The 14,097-nt window shown below is 39.7% G+C and overlaps 1 protein-coding gene across 1 annotated transcript in view; it reads right to left on the minus strand.

Annotated features, from left to right (window-relative positions):
- Positions 1 to 14,097, minus strand: part of GREB1L (GREB1 like retinoic acid receptor coactivator) — a 129,568-nt gene that overhangs the window by 67,989 nt on the left and 47,482 nt on the right. Inside the window, exons 7-8 of the mRNA XM_070420533.1 lie at positions 13,236 to 13,358; positions 438 to 566 (exon numbers count right to left, since the gene is read on the minus strand). Coding sequence (XP_070276634.1) covers positions 438 to 566; positions 13,236 to 13,358 — 252 coding nt within the window. The remainder of the gene's footprint in view (positions 1 to 437; positions 567 to 13,235; positions 13,359 to 14,097) is intronic.

The raw sequence follows: 14,097 nt of genomic DNA on the forward strand, positions 1-14,097 counted from the left end.
TTCTTGATTAGTCCCCAAAATGTTGGGTTAAAACCCCATTCTCTGTGCTCCCCTAGCATATTGTTATATTTACTGCAGTACACTGACTATAACTTCTTATGGGTCTATCTTCCTTGCTAGGTTACAAGTACATTAGAGTTCAGGGATTGAGCCTAATTTATCTTTGTATCCCCAGTTCCTCATCATAACAGGTTGAATGAAATCAACCTTCTCTGTCTCCCCTGTGTGCCAAATGCCATTCTTTGACTCTTCTTGTTGGAACGTAGAGAACACAAAGCTTTGTATAATAATACATTATTATAGACAGCCCCACTTCTGTCTTAAATTGGCAAAGAAGCAGCTTTCTGTTTTCTTCTACCAAGTTGTCAATTAAATTTCACACACGTCTTTTATAGACTATATATTTACCAAAGAAATATAAGTGAGGAAAACATCACCTGCAGCAAAAGTCTTCCCTACAACCTGCAAAGATAAAGCCAGTGGCTTCACAACATTCTTATTCCGGGTCAGGTCCTGAGCTCCACTTAAATTGATTGCAGAATTAGCTGGACTGAGAATTGGTGAATCTTTAAAATGAAAGAGGTTGTTCAAATTAGCAGCCATTTGAATATGCAGGAAGGAAGTTAATTAAATAAAAGTGAGGTGAGAGAAAGCAGATTATACAATTTCAATTTTTTCCTTGACCCATTATAGGAAAGTCAATGTTTCTTTTTTCAGGCTTTCTTTTCTTTTCTATGTATTTAACAAACACTCACTAGAAGTTACTATGTGCTGGGAACTAGTATAAGCACTTTAAATATATCAATTCACTTAATTCCTATTAAAACTCAATTAGGGCCCTAGCCAGTTTGGCTCAGTGGATAGAGTGAAGACCTGCAGACTGTAGGGTCCCAGGTTCGATTCTGGCCAAGGGCACATGCCCAGGCTGCGGGCTCGATCCCCAGTGGCGGGTGTGTAGGAGTCAGCTGATCAATGATTCTCTCTCATCATTGATATTTCTATCTCTCCCTACCTCTTCCTTCCTCTCTGAAATCAATAAAGAAATATATTTAAAAAAAATAAAACTCAATTAGGAAGGTACTATTACCTTAAATAGTGATAGTCGTTTAACTTGATCAAAGGCATATGAGTACAAACCCCAAATCCCTGACTCTATTCTAGCACAACAGCTTAATCAAAACACACAAGAAAGTATCAAAGGGGGCTGTTAAAACTCTGAGAGTTTTGGGGAAAAGCACTCTAAAAACCAGGATACTGATGGTGCTACACTAGAAATTATCTTAAAAATTAGTATTCATACCACAAAATGATTCCTCAGACATCTAATCAGTGTTTCTCATAAGAATTCAAAAGATTTAAATGGTCCTTGACTGACTCAGAAGAGTTAATGTGCCTCTCTAAGGGCACGATTCACCACCAGGGAATGGTTTTACAGTCTATTATCCTATATAATAAAAACCTAATATGCTAATTGTCTAGTCGTCCGTTCATCCGTTCAACCAATCAAAGCATAATATGCTAAGGCCACTCAACCACTTGCTATGACGTGCACTGACCACCAGGGGGCAGATGCTCTGACCGGTAGGTTAGCTTGCTGCTGGGGTCTGGCAGATCGGGACTGAGTGAGATGGGCCAGATACGCCCCGGAACCCTCCTGCTGTCCCCCCCTAGCTGGCCAACCTCTCGCATTCCTCCTGAGCTCCGATCATGCACTGGTGGGGTCCCTCGGCCTGGCCTGCACCTTCTCACAATCCGGGACTCCTCAGGGGATGTTGGAGAGCCAGTTCCAGCCCAATCCCACAGGCCAGGCCGAGGGACCCCACTGATGCACGAATTCATGCACCGGGCCTCTAGTATAACATAAAAGAAAATTCAGGAATAGAAACAAACGTGCTAAAATCTCACTTCTCCCACAAACCATTGTCTTTCTTTTAGTATATCGCCTTGCACATTTTATCCACATTATATTTCTTGCATCATATAACAAAAATACACAGAATTAATATTTTTTTACTTAACAGAATTATCTCCTATGTGACTGCATAGTGTCATAATTATCTCTTTTGACATCTTTGTTATGTGAATATGCTATGATTTATTCAATTATTTCTATATTAATATTGCTTCTCTTTTTTAGTTACTATAAAGAATAACTGGAATGAATATCTTGACTTTCCTTTTAGGTTATTTTCTTAGCTAAGCCCCTGAAGTTAGATTACTAGAGTAAAGGATATAAATATTTTTAATATTCTTGTTCTGTATTGCCAAATTGCTTTCCTTTTTTTGAAAATGTATTTTTATTGATTTCAGAGAGGTAGGGAGAGGGAGAGAGAGAAACATCAATGATGAGAGAGAATCATTGATTGGCTGCCACCTGCATGCCCCCTACTGGGGATTGAGCCTGCAACCAGGCATGTGCCCTTGACCGGAATCAAACCCAGGACCCTTCAGTCCGCAGGCTGGCACTCTATCCACTGAGCCAAACCAGCTAGGGCTGCCAAATTGCTTTCTTTTTTAAAATATATTTTAATTGATTTTGAGAAAGAGAAAGAGAGAGAAACATCAATCAGTTGCTTCTTACATGCCCCTACTGGGGATCAAGCCTGCAACCCGGATATGTGCCCTGACCAGGAATCAAACCAGCAACCCCTTGGTGCATGGGACAACACCCAAACAGAGCGACACTGGCCAGGGCACAAAGTGCTTTCTTAAAAGGTTGTACCACTGCTCACCTCCACCAGCCTGGTTGAGAATGTCAGTCTTACCATATCCTTGCCAGCACTGTATATTATCATTTAAAGTGGTAGCTAATGTAATTAGTAAAAATGATTTTTCATTGTTATTACTTACATTTCTTCATTTCCACAAAGTGGATCATTCTTCCTTATACTTGCTAAATAGTGGTGTTTTCTCTTTTGTGGGGTAAGAGAAATCTCACAAGCATATTCGTGGCCCTATCTCACAGGGCTGCAGTCACTGGTTTTCTTCCTCTCCCACCCATGCATGCAAATGTTTATTGAGCCTTTTCAGCAGGCCAGGTACCATGCGAGGCTTTGGGGATAGAACAGGGAGAGAAGGCAGATACAACTACTGCCCAAGGAGTTAACAGTATAAAGGAAGAGGCTACATGTTCTCAATGTCTGGTTGGGAGTGGACAAATCTGCCAGCCAAAGGATTCCCACTGCATTTGGAAAAAGGAGACTGTTTTGCTAAAGGTTTAATTTGAATATTCATGAGGAACTGTGTTTTTTAAAACCTGTAAAAGGAACTTTTGTTATCCTGACATCAAGAAACATTGGCAGCTAAGGAAGACAAATACAAAGAGGAAAGGGACACATATAGTTAAATGATACATATGAATGGAAACTGCTTTCTAAATGGCTGTCACCAGGGACAGAGGAATTCTACTGGGGCAGGGGAAATAAAGATAAAATAAGAAGACTATGAGAGCAAGGCAGGCCTGGGTTGGTCATGGCACATCATGAAGGACAGACAGAGGGAAACATAAGAGGCAAAGAGAAGCCAAGAGGTTGCAGGGAATGAAAAATATTGAGCACTTAGAAATTTCTATTAGGGTTAGCTCTGCCTTCTCCCTTCTTGGAGAACAAAGTCAGCCATAAGGCTCCCCACTGCAGCTGGGCTACTGCAGGAACAACCCCACAATAGAATCACCACAGAAGAAAATATAAAAACTCGAAAGGATCAAAACATTATTATTATACCAATAGAGGCCCGATGCATGAAATTCATGCACAGTTAGGGTACCTAGGCCTGGATGGCAATCAGGGCTGATTGGGGTCTTCCAGCTGTTGGCCGGGGCCTCCCTTTCCTGGCTGCTGGCTGGGGCCTTCCTTCATTTTGTGCCACCTCCTGGTGTTTAGTGCTTGTCATAGCGAGCGATAGAACTCCCAGTCTCCTGGTCAAACTCCCGTAGGGACACTTTGCATATTAGCATTTTATATATATAGATAGCATCCCTGGCCTATGATACAACTTGCTCTCAAAGTGTGAGGACTGCATACAATAAATGTGTATAGTTTCAATGAATTTATTCAGCCTTTTCTCCTTATGAGATCAGAATATGGAAGCATATACAAAACATTTATGCATGGTTTCAAGAATTATTATAAAACAAATACCTATGGAACTAATCACCATCCAAGTCAATAAAACAAAACACTGGCACCAGGCTTCTTCATGCTCTTTCCTCTCTCTTTCTCTACCTCTCCCCAGAAGTAACCACTGGACTATGTATGTATTCCTAAAATAATTTAGTGTTGCCTGCTTTTGAACATAACAGAAATGAAATAATAATGGATGGACTCTTTTGTGAATGGATTTTCTACTCAACATTATGTTTGTAAGATTCCTCCATTGTGCTATATGTGGGTATTGTTTGTTCATTTTCAATGCCAAATGGTATTTTATTATATAAATACTAGAGGCCCGGTGCACAAAATTTGTGCACTCGGTGAGGGGTGTTCCTCAGCCTGGCCTGCGCCCTCTCGCAGTCCGGGAGCCCTTGGGGGATGTCCTTAGGCCCGCTTTCCATGAGGAGCGGGCCTTAGCTGGCAGTTGGACATTCTTAGCGCTGCTGCGAAGGTGGGAGAGGCTCCCACCATTGCTGCTGCGCTCGCCAGCTGTGAGCCCAGCTTCTGGCTGAGTAGTGCTCCCCCTGTGGAAGCACACTGACCACTAGGGGGCAGCTCCTGTGTTTAGCATATGCCCCCTGGTGGTCAGTGTGCATCATAGTGACCGGTCATTCCGCCGTTCAGTCGATTTGCATATTAGCCTTTTATTATGTAGGCTATCAGAACTTATTTAACCATTCCATTGTTAATGAACATTGATTTATACCCAGTCTGAGTTAATTGTGAAGAACAGTGCTATGAACTGTATTGTACATATCGCTTGGTGCACATGTGCAAGGGGGTGGAATAGCTGGATCATAGGATATGCACTGCACATTTTCCACTTTACAATGTACTGAAAATTACTTGCAAAGTGGTGGCATCAACTAAAGATCCTACCAACAGTATATGATAGCTCCTGTTGCTTGAAATTCTTGCCAACATTTACTACTGTTATAGTTAAAATTATTTACCAGTTTGGTATGTGTATAGTGGCATCTCATGGTATTTTTAAAGTAATTTTCCTAATTGCCAAAGTGGTTAATCATCTTTCCATGTATTTATTTATTTATTTTATTTATTTTTTTTTTTAAATATATTTTATTGATTTTTACAGAGAGGAAGGGAGAGAGATAGAGAGTTAGAAACATCGATGATAGAGAAACATCGATCAGCTGCCTCCTGCACATCCCCCACTGGGGATGTGCCCACAACCCAGGTACATGCCCTTGACCGGAATCGAACCCGGGACCTTTCAGTCCGCAGGCTGACGCTCTATCCACTGAGCCAAACCGGTTCCGGCTTTCCATGTATTTATTAGTCAATTGTATTTCCTCATTCATAAGTGCTTGTGCAAGTCTCATTTTTTCTATTAATGTCTTTTTCTTATTGCTTCATAAACAATCTTTATATGTTCTTTGTACTAGTCTTTTTTTTATTTTATGTATTACACATCTAGTTTACGGCTTGATTTTTTTTACTGTCTTTCTGATGCCATCTAATAATTTGAAGGGGGAATTTTAATGTAGTGAAATATTAGTCTTTTTCTTTATGATCAGCACTTTTTTCTCTACTTTTAAGGTGCCCACAGTATCTAGGATATTCTAAAATATCTTCTTAAAAGCTTAACAGTTTTGCCTTTTACATTTAGATCTTTCAGATACCTGGGATTGATCTTTGTGTATAGTGTGAAATAGAGGTCCAGTTCATTCCACCCCTCCCCCCATAGAATATCCAATTTCTGAGCAGCATTCATTGAAGTGAAAGGTCCCACTGATCTGCAAGTTGCCTCTGTTAATTATGAAATACCCATATATTATGTGAATCTGTTTTTGGACTTTCTACTCAGTGCCTTTTCCTTTGCCAACTCCACCCCGTCTTTATTAGGAAAGCTTCATGAGTTTGATATATGATAGAACAAGTCCTTTCATTTGTTACTGTTCTTACTTCTTTAATACATACATAAACATAAACTAAGGGGCTTATGTTACTTTGAGCCTACTGTGGCCCACAGAGAGGAAAATCCCATTTCATGGACAATACTTCTGTCACCACTAACAGGGCCAACTTCCCCATTATGCACAGAAAGCACAGTACCTTGGGTCCATAATACTTTTAGGGGCTCATGAAAATGTTTTAATTAATTTTAAAATAAGAAGAAAACAATGAACTTTTGGTAAAAAAAAGTATTTTAAAATATAATATTAAACATTAATTTTTATACCAACACAGTCATAAAAATATTATTTATACTTTCCTAGGGAGAAAGGGCCCAAAAAGTCATAAAGTGGCCCTGCCTGATAGAATCTTCGTAAAAATTAGCCTATTGGTCTCAGGGGCAGAGCTTAGGTGGCTCACTCCCATCCTGCCCTACAGGCTAGAGCATAAAAACCTGTTTCCTCCTAATGGTAGGTGAACATATCATCTTTATTTGGAAAAACAGTACATAGCAGTAAATTAATAATTCCCCAAATGCTAACTTCAAATTTAAATTAAAAATGGAATTAAAATAAAATTTATTTCCAGGCATTTATCAGGTACTCAGGGATACAAGGATAAATAACATGAACACAGAGCTTCTAGCATAGAGAATATAGATGGTTAGCAATTGTAATTGGCAAGAATGTCACACAAATTTTTGTCCAATCTCTTTCCACACCCCTCACACCTCCTTTTCCTCCCACCCCCCGAGAATTGTCAGTCCACTCCCTTTCTATGCCCCTGCTTCTATTATATTCACCAGTTTATTCTGTTCATCAGATTTTTTTATTCATTTGATTTTTAGATTCACTTGTTGATAGATATATATTTGTTGTCACTTTGTTGTTCATAATTTTTATCTTCACCTTTTTATTCTTCTTCCTCTTCTTAAAGAACACCCTTCAGCGTTTCATATAATCCTGGTTTGGTGGTGATGAACTCCTTCAGCTTTTTCTTATCTGTGAAGCTCTTTATCTGACCTTCAGTTCTAAATAATAGCCCCTTATGGGGCAGGACTTGCTTTAGTGGGGCTTTGGTACTCACTGAGTCTGCCTCTTGAGTGTGTCACTTATGGATGTGAGGAGTTGAAATCTGGTATCTGACCACTGTGTACACTGGCTCCTGGATCTCCAAGGAGGTGCAAAGTCAGCCAATTGAATAAAACAGCGCACCCAGTTGCCAGCCCGTTTCGCGCACCTCTGTACCTCTGCTCTTGGCGCCTCCGCACTTCCTACCCAGTCTCAGTGTGCTTTTGTCTTTCCTTGCAGTTGTAGAACTTCCACTCAGCCAGCTTTCCCGTGGTTCTGGATGATAGCCGTTTTGTCTTTTAGTTGTAGTTTTGGTGTGGTTGTGGGGGGCAGCACGTACAAGTGTATACCTTATGCCGCCATCTTGGTTCTCCTTGGGTAGATATTTAGAAGAGGAATTGCTAGGTTGTGTAGTAGTTAGTTTAACTTTTTGAGAATCTGCCAAACTGTATTTTAATGTGGCTGCCACATTTTACATTCTTACCAGCAATGTACGAGAGTTCCAATTTCTGCACATTTACTAGTACAGACTTTTGGTTATTGTCTGCCTTTTGATTGCGGTCACTTTAGTGGGTGTGCAGTGGTATGTCATTATGGTTTTGATTTGCATTTCCCTAATGACTAATCATGTTGAATACCTTTTCATACCTTTGTACCTATACATTCCTTGAAGAAAATGTCTATTCCAAATCCTTTGCTCATGTTTGATTGAATTGTCACCGTATTACTGAGTTGTAAGAGTTTTTTGTTTTTGTTTTTGTAAATTCTGGATACAAATCCTTTATTAAGCATGTTTTTTGCAAATGCTTTTTCTAAGTCTGTTGCTTGTATTTTTGTTTTCTTTTTTTAAAAAATATTTTTATTGATTTCAGAGAGGAAGGAGAGGGAGAGGGAGAGGGAGAGAAAGAGAAACATCAATGACGAGAGAGAATCATGGACCAGCTGTCTCCTGAATGCCCCCCATTGGGGACCGAGCCAGCAACCTGGGCATGTGCCCTGACCAGAAATCGAACCCTGACCTCCTGGTCAGCCACTGAGCCACGCTGCCGGGCAGGGCGAACATATTGAAATTAACTCCACCTCTTGTCTTTTGAGGGCAGTTACCAGAGAATTTAGTCACCATGTGGCTCAAAGGCTTGTTGGGAAGATTAACCAGATGGCTCCCAGCGGTCAGCAACCTGGGTGAGCTGGCCTGGCCAGCCGAGGAGGAGGATCAGAGTGGCCTGAGGTGGTGGGCTGTGGGCAGCCGGACATGGGCAGGCTGGGGTCTGAGCCTGGTGGGGTGAGGGGTGGAGGGTCAGGGTCAGGGCCAGGAGGCCCAACACAGTCCTTTCTCTGTCTCTAGCCCTCTGAGACCCTCCTGTGCTCTCACCTCGAGGGGTCTTTCTGTTTTCTTAATGCAATCTTTTGAAGTGTAAAAGTCTTGAATTTTGATGAGGTCCCTTTTATCAATTTTCCAGAAATAAATAGACTTACAGTCAATTGATTTTTGACAAATGCAATTCACTGACAAGAAGATAGTCTGGGGGTTAGAGGGCAATGGGGAGATAAGGACACATATGTAATATCTTAATCAATAAAATAAAATAAAAACAAGATAGTCTGTTCAAAGATGCTACTGAGATAATTGCATATCCATATGCAAAAAGATGAACTTAGATGCTCACCTTAGACCATACACAAAAATTAACTCAAAATGGCTCACAGACATTAATGCAAGAGATAAAATAATAAAACTTTTAGAAGAAAACATGGAAAAGAATATTTCAAGATCTTGGGTTAGATTTTTTTTTCTCTATTCTTGAATTCTTGTTCAGATTAAACACAATACATCTGTGTGTGTGTGTGTGTGTGTGTGTGTGTGTGTGTATGCGTGCTATGTGTGTATAATGTAGGCAAATAAATATATAGTCACTTTCAGTCAAAAGGAAAAAATTGTACCAGGCTTGTTGACTAAAGTTTGAATTATCAATGACATAAATATGTTGAAAGAAAGTATGCAAGGATAAGCCACAAGCCAACCAGAACAGAACATCCAGAGCTTGGCAGGTGGAATTTAAGACAAAGCTGTGTAAATAGTAGGTAATCCCCTCTTTAAATAACTATTCAATGGGTGTGTGCTTACATTTCATGCTAAGAAACGTTGACTATAGGCAGCCACTGATTGCAGATTGAGAAAGCAATCTCCTGTAGAAGGATGACTATCAGCTAAGAAGATGCTGCATCCTCTAATGTCTGTAATGATTTCAAAAGGTTAACATGAAATTCTTACAGCCTATTATTTCCAACATATGTAAGAAGAAATTACTGTTGAAAATTGTATAAACATAATTCATTAATGAAGAAAGTTTTAGATGAAAGCCTCCTTTTTAAAGACACTTTCTTCTATTAAATTCTCTAGATTGCACCTAAAATTATTAAAAGCTAATTTCATGGTCAAATTGCCACTTTCCCCACCACAAGGGAACACACGAATATTGGCATAGATCTTGACAGCTTGTGTTCACTCTGAGTCAGTCAGTGACTTGCCTGTGTCTCTCTATGGCTAATTGACAGAACCTTTGCCAAAGCCTGAGTCTTGGGTTCCTCTATTTCGGAGCAACATTTGTTTTCAAAACATATTTCTTGATATAGAGTCATGTGTTGCTTAATGACAGGATGTTCTGAGACATGTGTTATTAGGAGATTTCGTCATTGTGTAAATATCATAGGGTGCACTTACACAACCTAGATGGCATAGCCTGTACCTAAGTCTATGTTGTAGAGCCTATTGCTACTAGGCTACAAACCTGAACAGTATGTTACTGTATTGAACACTCTAGGCAATTATAGCACAATAGTATTTAAACATAACTAAACATAGAAAAGGTACAGTAAAAATATGATATGAAAGATAAAAATGTGTGTATGGGTGCATTGTGGAGGAGGGTGTAGAAGGAGGACTGTGGAGGGAGGTTTTGCTGGCGAGAGATTGGTCATCAGGAGGAGTGAGGGAGGAAGGGAGAGAAGGAAGAGAAGGGGAGATTAAGGAAGAGCAGAGATCAAAAGAGACCCAGAGAAATAATAATAACGAGAGGGAGACGGGGGAGAGAGGGAAGGGACGAGAGTAGTGGGGAAGGGGCAAGTGTATGAGTGTGTGCCTATGAGCACATGTAGGAAGGCAGAAGGCAGGTTGGTAAATAGCATGCTGAGCTTCCGCCTCTATTTAAACCAGTGGTTCTCAACCTTCCTAATGCCGCGACCCTTTAATACAGTTCCTCATGTTGTGGTGACCCCCAATTTCATTGTTACAAATTGGACATAATTAAAGCATAGTGATTAATCACAAACACAATATGTAATTATATATGTGTTTTCCAATGGTCTTAGGCGACCCCTGTAAAAGGGTCGTTCGACCCCCAAAGGGGTCGCGACCCACAGGTTGAGAACCGCTGATTTAAACCATCCAGAGCTACCAGTAAATTCAACATTATACTCAGGGCCAGCTTTTTCTTCTAACATTTCAAACAAACGTTTTGCTTGTAATCCACAACCTTATGGAACCACCATTATACACAGAATCTGTGATTGACTGAAATGTCATGAGGTGTATGATTGCAATGAGAATGCATTATTGCTTTGTTTTGCATTACTATTTATTAAAATTTTAATATATTTTCAGGTACAAATGGTTATTTATATATCCACTCAGCCTGACCTACCTCCTCTCACAATCCGGGACCCCTCGGGGGATGTTGGACTGCCGGTTTCAGCCTGATCCCTGCAGACCAGGTTGAGGGACCCCACCTGTGCATGTATCCATGCACCGGGCCGGTTTCAGGCCAGGCCAAGGGACCCCACTGGTGCACTAGACCTCTAGTATACATATAAAATCTTTGGTTAATCTCTTCTTGCCCTCCCCCTCCCCTCTTCCCTTTGAGATTCATCAGTCTGTTTCATGTTTCCATGCTTGTGCATTGAGCATTTCCCCCCTGGTGGTCAGTGCGCATCATAGAACCAGTTGAACGGTTGCTTAGGCTTTTATATATATAGATTTCTTTCTCTTATGAAATGTAACATGTCTTATTGTTCTTTTATTCTTTATATGAGTGGTTTTTAAAAAAAATATATTATATTGATTTTTTACAGAGAGGAAGGGAGAGAGACAAAGAGTTAGAAACATCGATGAGAGAGAAACATCGATCAGCCGCCTCCTGCACATCTCCCACTGGGGATGCGCCCGCAACCCAGGCACATGTCCTTGACCGGAATTGAACCTGGGACCCTTCAGTCCGCAGGCCAACGCTCTATCCACTGAGCCTAACCGGTTTCGGCTATATGAGTGGTTTTTAAGTCATCAGAGCTATACCCTGCCTTACAGCATTTGACAAGGATCTTAGAACATAATAAACACTTGATAAAATTTTGTAGGAATGAAGTAAATATTCATTTTTAATATTGCAGTTTTAAAATTGCATTTCTCTGGTCTCAAGGTCTAATGGCATAAACTATACCACAAAATCAATAAAATTACTAAAATAATATTATAGGAGAGACATGAAAGTTTATTGTAATGAAGCCAATCTTTCAATGCCAAGAGCTAAACACCAACTTTTTTCTTTCTTGAATACCTAGTGACATGATGTTCTCTTATTTATTCTAAAGAGGAATACTCTCTTTTCTTAGATCACAGCCTCTATCTAAATCTCTTGGACTAATGTAAGTTAGACTTTTTTTCTTTTAAATATTTTCCTGTTGATGCTAAGTTTTTTTTTTTTGTATAAATGTATTTTTATTGATTTTAGAGAGGAAGGGAGAGGGAGAGAGAGATAGAAACATCAACAATGAGAGAGAATCATTGATTGACTGCCTCCTGCATGCCCCCTACTGGGGATCAAGCCTGAAACCTAGGCATGTGCCCTTGACTGGAATCGAACCCGAGACCCTTCAGTCTGCAGGTTGACTCTCTATCCACAGAGCCAAACCAGCTAGGGCGAAAGTTACACTTTTAAAATCCAGAATGAAGTAGACTTAGCTGAATGTAGACACACAGCAAGAAGTGTCCCATATAAATTCAGCCTTATTATCATTGTTAACGTATTTTAATAATCACTTTCATCTTGAAACAAATAGAAATAATTTATCAGCTCATCAGAATTTCACATAGATTTAAAAGAGGAATGCTAAGCAGTGAAATAAATACAGCCTTCTTTTCAACTTGAATGGTTGACTAGACACTGGCAAAACACATATGCTATGAAGTCTGCATATCAGATGAGTAAAATGGTACTTTACAAAATACAAGTGCACTGAAAAAAATTCACAAATCCTTTCAAAACACTTTCCTTCCTAAGATATAACCTAGACTGCTCCTGAATAATTTTTTTCAAATACTATCTGCCCTGATCTTTTTGGTTATAGCCCTCCAGCCCTTGTGTCACCTAGAAATATTAATTCTCACCGAGAGCCTTGTTCTGACCTCAGGGCCTGGGCTAGTGCTGTCCTCTCTATACTGAAAGAATCTTCAGAAGCCTTAGACTAGAACTAATCTGCTCAGTATCAGATTGTCCACTCTGCTGATCCTGCTCTGATACTGTAACATCGTTTCAGGCACTACAATTTTATCTGGTTATTCATATCCAAGCTCCTATCTTGAACCACTAGAAACTAGAACCTGGATTCTTGTTATGATCCTCAGTCCTATCCTGGGACCTTACTTTTTATCCCAGTTGGGACAATACTCCCTATAATGTTTTGTGGGCTGAGAGACATACCCTGGAACTTCAGTCCCCAATACATGCCACCTGACAGCTATGAGGTAGACTTTCTTCATGTCTGGATTTCCACTTATTGCCTCTAGAAATAGGCCCTATGTTTGAGTTAAATTTCCTGTCAACTACCAGTTCCTTTCTCCATCCTGTCCTAGCACTGGCTGGATTTGGGATTCTGTTCACCCAGAGAATGGCCTATCTCAATGCTGATTCTAATTCTAACAGTAACTCAAGTAATTTACCTATATTTTAAAATACGTCTGATCAAACCAGCCGAGAGTAAATTTTAAATGCCTCATTAAATATACATCTACTGTTTGAAATTTTAAAAGAAAATGCCCCATTACCTGTCTGAATGAATCCTGACTTGTATCCATTAGTTGTGCCATTTTCTGGGGTCACAGTTGATGACACTGAAGAGTTTGGTTTAATAGAGTGGCAAGTAGCAGAGGATTGTCGGCTTCTACATTCTGGAAAAGAGTGAGAGTCACATTATGTGTGGAGGCCCAATATTATGTTAAAACAGGTGATGGGGACACAATCCATAAAATCTCTAAAATAAATTGCTGCTTCTTAAATGGCAACCACTTTCCTTATTTGAGGTCCCCCTGCTTTAGTCCTGACTCCAATAGAATGTTCTACATGGTGAACACAATTTGTCTTCCTAGGGCAGTGATGACGAACCTTTTGAGCTCGGCGTGTCAGCATTTTGAAAAACCCTAACTTAACTCTGGTGCCGTGTCACATATAGAAATTTTTTGATATTTGCAACCATAGTAAAACAAAGATTTATATTTTGATATTTATTTTATATATTTAAATGCCATTTAACAAAGAAAAATCAACCAAAAAAATGAGTTCGCGTGCTATAGGTTCGCCATCACTGTCCTAGGGCCAGATGTCATGTTTAGAAAACCAAGAAATGGTCACAAAGAATGATCAGAATTTTTAACCTACAGACTAGTTCCCAGGGGAAAAATTACTATAAAGTTATACTATATATTTTATCATATTACTTAAGGTAGCATGTGAAGAAGCTATTTAGTTTGTCATAGTCCCATTCATTTAATTTTGCCTTTATTTCCCTTGACTTTGGGGTCAAATTAATGAAATGTTCTCTATGACCAAGGCCCATAAGTTTAGTTACCTATGTTTTCATCTATAAAATCTATTGTTTCAGGTCTTATATTTAAGTATTTGAATCATTTT

Source organism: Myotis yumanensis, unplaced genomic scaffold (genome assembly GCF_028538775.1).
Source record: "Myotis yumanensis isolate MYYU_CA2020_CCGP unplaced genomic scaffold, mMyoYum1.0.hap1 SCAF_7, whole genome shotgun sequence".
Taxonomy (NCBI): domain Eukaryota; kingdom Metazoa; phylum Chordata; class Mammalia; order Chiroptera; family Vespertilionidae; genus Myotis; species Myotis yumanensis.